The sequence below is a fragment of the Eublepharis macularius genome, chromosome 11, assembly GCF_028583425.1.
Source record: "Eublepharis macularius isolate TG4126 chromosome 11, MPM_Emac_v1.0, whole genome shotgun sequence".
Lineage (NCBI taxonomy): Eukaryota > Metazoa > Chordata > Lepidosauria > Squamata > Eublepharidae > Eublepharis > Eublepharis macularius.
This window is the reverse complement of record NC_072800.1, coordinates 74059792-74070786: the sequence shown is the minus strand read 5'-3', so window position 1 is coordinate 74070786 and position 10995 is coordinate 74059792. Positions and strand designations below refer to the sequence as shown.

General features: G+C 44.4%; 1 protein-coding gene across 2 annotated transcripts in view; it reads left to right on the top strand.

Moving 5' to 3' along the window:
• The first annotated feature begins 203 nt into the window (after window positions 1-203).
• Window positions 204-10995, top strand: part of NRP1 (neuropilin 1) — a 172833-nt gene continuing 162041 nt past the window's right edge. For both annotated transcript variants that reach the window (XM_054990732.1, XM_054990731.1), the window contains exons 1-2: window positions 204-1078; window positions 4247-4421. In XM_054990732.1, coding sequence (XP_054846707.1) covers window positions 1012-1078; window positions 4247-4421 — 242 coding nt within the window. In that variant the 5' untranslated portion in view covers window positions 204-1011. The remainder of the gene's footprint in view (window positions 1079-4246; window positions 4422-10995) is intronic.

Below are 10995 nucleotides of genomic sequence, written 5' to 3'. Positions count from 1 at the left end.
TTCCAAACAGCCGCTCCACCCTCCCTGCCCCCCGCTTCCCACCCCCGCCACCCCCGGGAGGATTCCGGGCTCTCCGGCTTGTTCTGTTTGTTTGTTGATCCTTCCTGAGGGGGGGAGAGGGCGGGGTGGGGGTGGGGACTCGGGGCCGGGGAGACGGCGGCGGCTCCGCTCTTATTGCCACTGAGTTGCGCTTCTGCTCCTCAGGCTGCTGGAAGGAGCCGCCGGGGCGCTTGGGCACTCCCGCCGCCACCAGCCTGCACTGACAGCCGGAGAGCCGCTGGCTCCGAGGCGGCGTGCCGCTGCTGGGTGCCTGGGACCCCCCGCCGCCCCAGCCGGGTCAGTAGCTCGCTGCCCAGCGCTGGCAGAAGGCGTCGCCTCCCGAGTCTCCCGGCTTGCGAAGAGTCTCCCCCGCTCACCCCCCAGAAGAAGGGATCGCTGGGGAGAAGAACGCCTGCCCCTTCGCTCCGCCACCGGCCAGCTGCTCCAGGGGTTAAGAGGGCAGGCGGGGAGGGATGAAGCTGGGGGCCCGCTCCCCTCCTTCCTCACCATCGCTTTCCCTTCTTCCTCCGCGCAACAGACAGCTCCTTCTCCACCGGCCGGCCCTTCCCTAGGAGAGTTCTTCCAGCAGCCTGCCGAAGAAAGCCGGAAAGGATTTTTCTCCTCCTGCTCTTGTGGCTTCCTTCTTAGTTTGTCCTTCGCTTTTTCTTTTTTCAGCCTGTTTGGCAATGGCCGGGGTAGGGACACTTGGGAAAGGATCAAGTGTGGGAAAAGACAGAGGAAACCGGAGCTGAATGACAGGATGCAGGAGACTTGAGGAGATACACACAGAAAGGAGTGTTGTGTTTTCTTTTCCCCGTACTACCTGCCGGACTGGCTGCTGTGCTGCTGCCCCTGTGCCACTGACCCGGCATCTGAGCTTAACCTGCCCTGCCGGAGGATTTAAGATCTAAGCGGAATTGTGTGGCAAGAGGGTGTTTTCTTTTCTTCAGTCCTCCTGCGCGAGACAGGAACATGGATTGGGGACTCCTCTTGCATTGTGTAGCCCTCACTGTCACCCTTGGCAGAACATTGAAGAGCGGTAAGTGCCACTCAAGCGCATCCAGGTAGCTGCAGGTAGACTGGCCTTTACCTGAGCCTCTGATCACGTTGGCTGGCCATGAGACGCGCTGCTCAGAAATTAGACAGAGGGCAACTTTAATTAAAATGCTCGGTGTTCGTTCCAAGTTACACCCACGATAGTTTGTTAGCCTTGCTTTCCAGATAGCAGTGTCAGATTTATGGTACAGGATTGGCAGCTTTCACAAGATGAGGGAAGACAACTAGTTTAATGTTTCCCTCCCTGTGGCAATTATACAAGATTCCGCTTTAGAACTTGAAAGATAATGAGTACTTCAAAGGCAAGGATTTAGGGAGGGAGGGGAAGCTGTTTTACATCTTCTAGGATCCAGTAGGTACTTTTTTTCTAATCTGTCTCCTAACTAAATAAAAAGTCCACATGGCTTGTGCTGTATCAGTCTCAGGTGTGCTGCTCTTAGCTGTGGTTGTAAGAAAGACATCCCGTTGCCCAGAAATTAGAGGCGGCATTTGGGCAGCACTTCCAAAGCAGCAAGGACTTGCTTCCCTTAACAATGTCATGGCACCCAGAATACCTCACTGAATTATGCAGCTTTAGAAATGTTCTAATTGTAGGAGTGTTTGACATTTATTTAAATAGTGCACTTAAAAAAAGTTCTTGTGGGTTTTCCTTCCCAGAGCAAAGTCTGAGCAATTATTATTAGCTAATTAGCAAATATTTACTTTTACTCTGACTAGGTTTTCAATCAGAGTAATTAAAAGAACAGCGCATCCTCCACTTAGAATGGTATATTGTTTTAATAAGACCACAAGTGGAGTGTCTTTTACAGGGAGGGATTTAAATCACACTTTATGATGAGAATTAATCTTTTTCCAATATATTTTGCGGAAGTTGGCTAATTTAGCAAGAAATAAGTTCTTCCTCTACTCCTTCAATGATTATAAGCAGCATGAAGCCCTTAAGGGAAATGTTTGCACATGAATCATCCCTGAGATCCAGTTTGGTCTTATTTTGGGAACTAACCGGATATTGGCTGCAGTCCTAAGAACACTTTCCTGGGAGTAAGCGTGTAGGCCTGCTTAGGATTGCTCTCCTTGTTGTGTAATCTGAAATCTTTCTTTGCAAGGATAATAGGGCCATGCTTTGTATCTGCACTGATCTGTGGGCAGCATCCAATCACTGGAGATGGTAAAAGGCAGAGGGCTGAATGGCATAAGCGGACAAAGTCGTGTGTTGATATGACTAAGATCATCCTCTTAAGTGGTGACTGAGCAGGTACAGGAAGAGCTGCCAGGAAGGAACCAGAGAGCTGCCATTGAGCCTCAGTAGTTGCGGACATAATACAAGAGTCCTAACTCAGCAGACCCACTTATACCACGTCCACCTCTGTCCGCTATTAGTATCTGCTAAATTAATCCATTAACCCTGTTTAGGACTAATGGTCCAAAGTCATTACAGGCTGCTCCTCTTAATCAAGTGCAAGAGAGATTTCACAGAGCCAGGGAGTCTAGGAAGTCCCCCACATTATCTCATTATACTATCACTTTCCCAGGAGTTACCGATTAAAGTACCCTAGTCAGGAGTGAGCCTACCTCAGTGTCTCCTGAAGTGACTCTGTCAAGTGACTAGCGACAGCTCTGGTTTATTTCACTCATTTAACAGCTGCCAGATTCTGCCATGTTGTTTGCATAGAAGTCGAGTGGAGTTAATGAGGCGGGATCGGGTTTTTTCCAAGTCTGCCATACTTGGCAACTCATGCGAGGTTCCCTCTCAGTCCATACACAGGAGGCATGCGGATGAAATCAATGGTTGTCAATTTGGAATTCTTAACTGCAACATCTTTTGTTCTAAGAGGAAATGTCAAGGCAGGAATAAACTGCCTGTACTACCAGCCTAGAAATATTCATTCATGTGGAGGAGTGCCTAGTATACACTAACCCCATCTCCTCTAATTCATGGCAAATGTTTTTGATATCTGCAGTTTATGCCTTTTTGATGTATTATTCATCTTTCATTTCTCTTTGGTCTGGTTTTCCTGTAATAAAATTCTGCATATTTATAAACATGTCAGGAACAGGGATGTCATTTTCCTTTCACAAGAATTGTATTAGATATAGAATACCAAGTTGTATGTGCTATTACTTAGAAAAGACGATATATTTCTATGTGTTCATTAGAGCATGCCTGCTTATCTGATGTTTGGGTAAAGTTTCATGGGCTGAAAAGTAGTGCATAGTGCGGGGAAAGTCTATAATAATTAAAAGTGACTAATGCAAACCTACCACATAACTATGAAAAAAGTGCTTTTGGAGGCTGGCTTACTTTAGTTCTTTTTCATCTTTCAGTGAATCTTAATAATTAACATTTACACAGCTTGTGAGAGAAAGGCAAACAGATGTTGCTTGAGATATGACTGTTAGCGCTCAGACAACTAACTTACTCAAGCTTTTCAATAAGAAAGAAACTCTGTTGTGTTTTGCTGTTTGCTTCATTACTCTGGTATGGTCTTCAAGCAGTACATGTGTATGTTTATGTGTGTGAGAGAGAGACAGTGAGACAGCGATTACCTCAAGGAGTCAACTGAATCACTTCTGTGGTGACAAATGTACTTTGTTCTCTGGTAGTTTATTACTGAAGAGCACAGATAACTTCAAACTGCTTAGATTTATTATCTGATAAAAACAAGAAAGACAGGGTTGCTGTAAACAAGCTCTATTATCTAAGTACATATAGCAGGTTATCATCAGAAAATTAAGGATAGGGTCAAAGGTCATTGCTCTTTTAGTCACTCTGTGTGTAAAAAAACCTTATTTAATGATAACACAGTTTCCTAATATAATTCAGCCATGAACAAGACATTGTTAACAACAACCTGAGGGTACTATAAAGTTACAAGGGACTTCCTTTGGATGAAAAAAGTTTGGCGAAAGTATTCTCTTTTGAAAATTACATGCTCTAATATAAGAGCTAATGACTACTGAAGCTCCATACGGCATGTTCAATTCTCTTGTAATGAATTCCTTGTTAGTTATAGACTCCAAAAGACAGTTGTTAAAATCAGGTGTGGAAAACAAAAGGCAGAGAGGAGATGTCAACGGAAAAGCCTAGCAGAAGTTTGATCACTTGAACGTTATGAACTGAGCAGAAAGTGTAATTTTGTTTTCATTGCAGATAAATGTGGTGAAAATATAAAAATCGTCGAGCCTGGGTATCTCACTTCTCCTGGCTACCCTAATACTTATCATCCAAGCCAAAAATGTGAATGGCTGATACAAGCTCCTCAACCATATCAGAGAATTATGATCAACTTCAATCCTCACTTCGATTTGGAGGACAGAGAATGCAAGTAAGTGTGATAGTCGGTTCAGGGAACCATAGCACCATCTAGTGGACACAAATCTCCCACGGTGCTGTGGTGTGTGGGGAGGGGGAAAGAAACAGCTGATGAGTGCAAAACAGTGTGTAAAATGAATCCCTCAGAGGTTTGAATCCAGAGCGGATCATATGTTTGTGGTAAAGATATTAAAGCAAGTGCTTACTGAGTGTCAGGCACTCTGTAAGATTGTTTTAGATATAATCTTGTAATCCTGCTGTCTCTTTTTGTTGGAAACATGGATCCATTAGCAGTTATTTCCGGTGAAACTTTCCTCTTAAGTGTTTGGAAATCATTTAATGATGTGGAATGGGGTGGGAATGTTCGTGTAAGAGAAGCAGGGGAGAAATAAACCTTGGCTTCTGCATTTTTAATTGTGGGCTCCTCTTCGATTTCCATAGCAGTAAAAGTGGTTTAGTCAAGCCATGATACTTAAAGGAAAACAAAACAAACAAACATGCTTTTGATTGCTGTTTATTGGATGGGAGAAGCTACACATTCCCATAACATTATACCGGGTTTATTTTTAAGACCGTAATAAGCGGGTGTGGTTTTATTATGCTAGTAGGAAAAAGCATTTGGTGGAATCAAGAAAAAAAAGGTTAGTGTTCTAAAATAAGATTGAGTAAGTCAGGCTAGAGAAAATAACTTTTAAATGTTTATAGAAGGTAAGCGTGATTGAATACATGTCACGATACTTAAAAAAACAAACATGGAGTGCTTTTATCATTTCCAAGTGGCAGTTTATTCATTTTTGTATGAGGGCAGAGGGTATACATTCATGTGACTTTTTAATGGTTTTTATGAATGTAATAAGGATGTGTGAAACATGTGACCAGCTGGCAGCTCAATTTAGAAATCTCCCCTTCCAGAATTCTGTTGTCTTAGAACTTGAAGAAGGCCACACACACACACGTACACTTCTCCTTTAAGTGACCCTGAATTACTATCTACCATTAAATTGTGATACTGGAAGTTAACTGTTTATTAGTTGATGTGATGTTTGGAAAATTTGTGACGGCCTATGGCTATAGACAATAAACTCTCTGTACTGTCTATCAGTTTTAGAGTATGTTCTGTTCTTATCAGGCCACTTTTAAAGGGTTTTTTTTTTTGCCATTTGGTTAATTTACAAGATCACATTTTTCTGCACGCCTGAGTATGCACAGACCCTCGCCTTGGACTTCTGATTAGACTTGTTTAGGATTGCTCCCTTACACTCCTTAATTCTGATTAAAATATTCATCAGCTAATGTCACATAGCATTGTCACAGGACTTCATTTGCATGTCACAGCTGGTTATGTGACAGTAAGCCTACAAAAAAACTCATGACGTGTTTTCTCAATGGACCAAGGAGTTCTAATTTGAAACATAAGACTTTCATGTGGAAGTGCATTTGAACATGCAACTCCCTGTGTGAAAACTAAATTCTGATAGTCGATACGAGTAGCCCCCTCAATCGAAGCCACCTCCCAAGCCGTGCTGCCACATTTCTCCGAGCTTTTCCAGGCTTTAGAATGGAAGCTCAAGAGACATTTTTGGCAGCACCCAGGTCCTCTGCAGCACCGTGGGCCGTCCACTCTGTTCTTTTCCCCAGCCTGGCATAGAAACCTCTTTTATCTTCCCTCTACCCATTTATGATTCCAGCCCAACACCCCTGGCCCCACCCCCAGACCAGTGCCACCACCTGAGACAGGGGTTGGAGCATCACCTGGCTCAGGCTTTAGCCACACCCCCACAGGAGCCTTCACCAGCCTGCAGATGGGTTGTTGCTCAGGCCATCCTTTGCTCCTGGCCCCAGTCACATTGGGGCATCCTGGGCAGGTGCCACTGCCACAATCGTGCCAAGGCCTCTCCTGGTCTTCCTACCAGGCTCCATGGATGCTGGACTCCACCCAAGGCAGGGATCACCTGGGTGCCAGTTAATGATATAATCATCTAGCACAACTTCTCCGGGGGCCGGGGAGTATTGTGCAGTGGGCAGCCAGTCCCCACTGCTGGCCTTGGCATTTTGGGGCCACATTTCTCCTCCAGCCTCATTTCCAGGGCTGCTGCTGCGTAAGTGAGGCTTGTTTTAGTAGCCTCTGCTTGATGTGGTCCGAGGAGGCTGGTTGTGAAGGGAGGTGCGCCCTAGGCTGGTCTTCAGGCAGTAGAATGAGAGGACTGGACCAGTTCCAGTGTGAACCTTTGTTCTAAACATAATATTTCTCAAAACAATCCTGTGATGTATGCTAATAATGTTTCTACTTATAGATGAGAATGTAAGAGTGTTTATCCAAGGTCAGCCAGTGACTTTAGTGCAATCTTAAATTAAAATTACACCCTTCTGAGATAATTAATTTCAATGGACTTAGGAAGGTACGCCTCTGCTTAAGACTGCACTGTTATTGTCCGATTAGGGATTTTAACCCAGAACTGGGTTTTTATCATCCACTCATATTCCTTAACCACACTGGCTTGAGCAGAGTGCACTAGGCTGTGTTTTAAATAAACCTTTAGAACACATGAAGCAATAATGTGGAATACAAAGTTTATCCTCCTGTCTAATGCCTATAGGCTCTTCTTCGAAGAATCCCACCAAATCATCTTTCACAGTCTGCTTGCGCCACAGTTTGTTCTTGTGACCACTATAACCTGCCCAGAGCAGCTTCTTGAAAGTGCGTTTGCATAATCTTGGAATATCTATTTGCATTTCCTTTTCTCCTCTCCATCCTTCAGAGAGCTGAGGGCAGAATATGTGGGCCTCTGCTTCTCCATTTTATCCTCACCATTGCTCTGTAAGGAAGTTTAGGCTGAATGAGAGTGACAGATCCAAGGTCAACAGGGAGCTTCAAGGCTGAGTGAAGGTTTGAATCCAAGAGCATAACCACAAGTGACAAAAGGCACAGGTTGGACACTTGCCAGCTTCCCTCAAGTTTTGATGGGAAATGTAGGCAGCTTGGTGGAATTTTGGACAAGTGACAGTTGAAAAGTCCGTTGGACAGCAGTCAGAGAGCCAAGCTGCACGACTAGGATGCCTACATTTCCCATCAAAACTTGAGGGAAGCTGACAAGTGTCCAATCTGTGCCTTTTGTCACTTGTGGTTCTGCTCCAAGTCTCCCCAAGTGGAGTCTGGCACTAACCCCAACACTATATATGGAACAGCAAGAGCACACAGGAGGGTGTCCTCGGTCTCCACTGAGCAACTGTCTTTCCTTGCAGAACAGCCAAGTCCCAGCTCGTGTCTTCCGAAAGCATCGTAAACTCTTTTCTCTTAGGCAGGAATGAGAATAAGGTTATTATTTCTTTATTATTTAAAACAACTGCATGCCCCCTTTCTACCCAAAAAGAGTCCCCAAGGCAGTGAACCCTAAAAATTTAATATAACCATTAGCGCACAGGTCCCCAGCCTTTCGGAGAGTCTCTCTACACAAGATGCCTCAGCGCATGTTCATCAAGTGTAGGGAGATGCAATGTTAGCCGAGAAGCATAGTTTAAAAAAGACAGAGCCAGCGGAGATTGCTCCTCAGAGGGCTTATTAATTTCATCTTCGCCTCCCTAAAGGCTCTGTCAGTTTCACCTCTCCAGTCTAAAACTATGTGGGATCGCAACTAGATGGCAGCGAGGAATTGAAATGGGCTGCAGCTGCCTTCCAGAGCAGGGCTTCGACCTACAGAGGTTATAATGGGCTGAAGTTTCCCTTCCGGCATTTCACAGCCCCTTCACACAGCTGCAGCGTATAACAAAGTATTTGCCCTGCCACCAGCTCTGTCTTTTTAAACTACCCTTCCCGGCTAACATTGCATCTCCCTTCTACATGTCTTGTGTAGAGAGACTCTGAACCTGTGGGCACCTTTGAAATTTGAGAGGAGTGGAGGTGAGTACCATCGAAAATGAATTCTGCAGGAGGTGATGATGAAGCAAAAACAGCTGCTGTAGGAGGCAACACCAAGGGCAACACCTCCCTCCTCCCTTTGCAAAAGAACTGAAAAAGGGGAGTAAAAAGAAATGAAGAAAAGCCCAGTTGAGAGGGAGGAAAAAAGAGAAGAGGGAGTAAACCACACACAGGCCAAGGAATGCCCAGGTGCTACTTTGGCTGCCATTGCCGCTGTGGGAAACTCTTTCATTGAAAGGGCAGAGGGTGCCATGGCACCCATGAGCACCACACTGGGAAAACCTGGCTTCATACATCACTGTATTTTGTAGTAATGTTATCACGGTTTATATCATTACATACATACAATGGAGATCTGCAAAGCAGAGTCAGCGCTGGTTAAGAATTCCAAATATTGGCCGCTTTCTCATGCCTATAAGCATGGTTACTGTATGGTTACTGGGTAGCACACCGGAGGCCCAAATCTGAACCACAGCATAAATAGTGAGTTTCTCCTCTCTCCCTGCCCCCCCCATAGAGATATGCTAGAACTGGTTGTGTGAATATGTTCTTACAAGTTCTTTGTCATTGTCCTTTGCAGTTCAGAGAAGGAAATCCTATATATTTTTTAAACAAGAGTCTTCGAGTGCTGCCTACTCTTGGTTGGGAGGTTCCTGGAGACTTGGGATAGAGCCCAAGAAGGACAAAGTATGGGGAGGGAGGAGGGAGGTCGGCAGAGAGGTGATGCTGCATAGTCCACCCTCTGAAGCCTCCGTTTTCTTCAGGAGAACTATGGATTTTGGAGATCGGTTGCAATTCCAGGAGAAGTTGAGGCTCTGCCTGGAGGCTGGCAACCATAGAGTCTTCAAGTGCTTACAAAATACTTATTTGGGATCTGTAGTACATTAATGTGGCAATAAAATTGTAAATGCTACTGATTATATAGCATGGAAAAACCAAAAAATCCTTCATAGCCAGTCCTAGGTGAATTTTCCCCTCGGGTGTAAGCAAATTGTTTTTCTTCCTCTTTGCAGAGCAGTCTTTGCTCCCTTCAAGTCTCTGAAACACACCTAATTAATGTCTTTTCCCCCCTCTAATTGGGCAGTTTTGTTGTCAAGCAAGGATGGGGTAATTTTATGGGCAGATTCTAGAAAGACAGAACAGTTTAAATTGGCCTTTGGTTGAATGACTTAAATGCTTCCTGTGTTATTTTTGTGCCCTTTTTTAAATTCAGGTCCTTTGACTTTTATGCCCTGACCATTAAATCTGAGGAAGTAAGCTTGAGCCAAACCCTTAGGAACATACCTGTAGAAGAAGTGGGTTCATTAAAAAAAAAATCTGTCAAAACTCTGCAAGGTCTGGAAACTCCTTCCCTCTTAAGCAACACATATTGTTTTCACCTAGTATTTGGTGAAATGTATGAATTGATCTATCATGGGATTTTTAGCATTAAGCAACCTTGGATTTCCTAATACTAGGTATTCGTTTTATTGTCACAGCTGCACATATATGTATTCTTGCAACCCTATTTTAGTAAAAACACACACGAGTCCTGTAAACAAATAAAACGTACTTAATGTGATCTGCAGGCAGAAATACAGAGTGATAAATTAATATTCCAGAGGATGAAAATCTGACAAAATCTGACAAACATAAATATATTTGAAGAGATTAATATTCTGTGGGTGGGACTGAGTTGTCTCTGCTCTGAACTGCTTCAGGTTCCACCCCTAATTAAATGTTGTTGTTGCTGTTTATCATTGAGAACCAAGATGGGTTACACCGTGTAAGTGAAAATACAATATAATCAAACAGCTAGGACATTCACTGAGCAAAGTACAATAATGAACATATGAACATGATAATGTTGTCGTCATCATCTAATGGGGAGTCACAAATATGAACATTAATTTATACCCCACTTTTCTCAGCAATGGAAACCCAAAGTGGCTCACAAAATTCTTCTCCCCTTTCACATTATCCTCACAACAACCCTATGAGGTAGGTTAGGCTGAGAGTAACTGGCCCAGTATCACCAAACAAGCTTCCATGGCAGAGTTTGGATTTGAACTTGAGTCACCCAGATCCTAATCCAACACTGTCTGCAAGACAGTGTCATACATGTCGTAACCTGCTGTCATACACGTGACTTTTCTCTCACTTGCTTCCCAGGAGAATAGAGGGGCAACAGTGGCTGCACCCATTGGGTCCCTGTTGGAAGAACCTGGAAGATGCTGAGTAAATGCCACCGTTTGTCCATCCTGCTTAGAATGTCTCAGGTCAGGTGGGCTGCCAGAAATGAAGCTATTTTTCTCTCTCTCTAAGTAGAGGTGGACACAGAGGCAAGGAAAGATTTGCTTGGGTGAGGAGGGGAGTAGGCAATTCAGTTCCCCTCAGCTTACCATATCTGTAATGATTGCTAACAGGCAGGACTCATAAAAAGCTCATGATTTGTGGTCAGGAGTATTATACAACTGGGGATTTGAGGAACCAAGAAAACAATACTTTACCCCCCAAATGCCTAAGCAATAGCCTCTCTCTATGTATCACTCGAGTCATGAGATACCTACTTGCGCCCCTTGCCCCATGCGCAACGATGTCACTTGTGATGCCATCGCGCAGGAGCATCCCCCTCACCTGAGGCAGGCGGCTGCAGAGCTGGATTTAGAGGCGCGGGCACCCAGTGCAACCC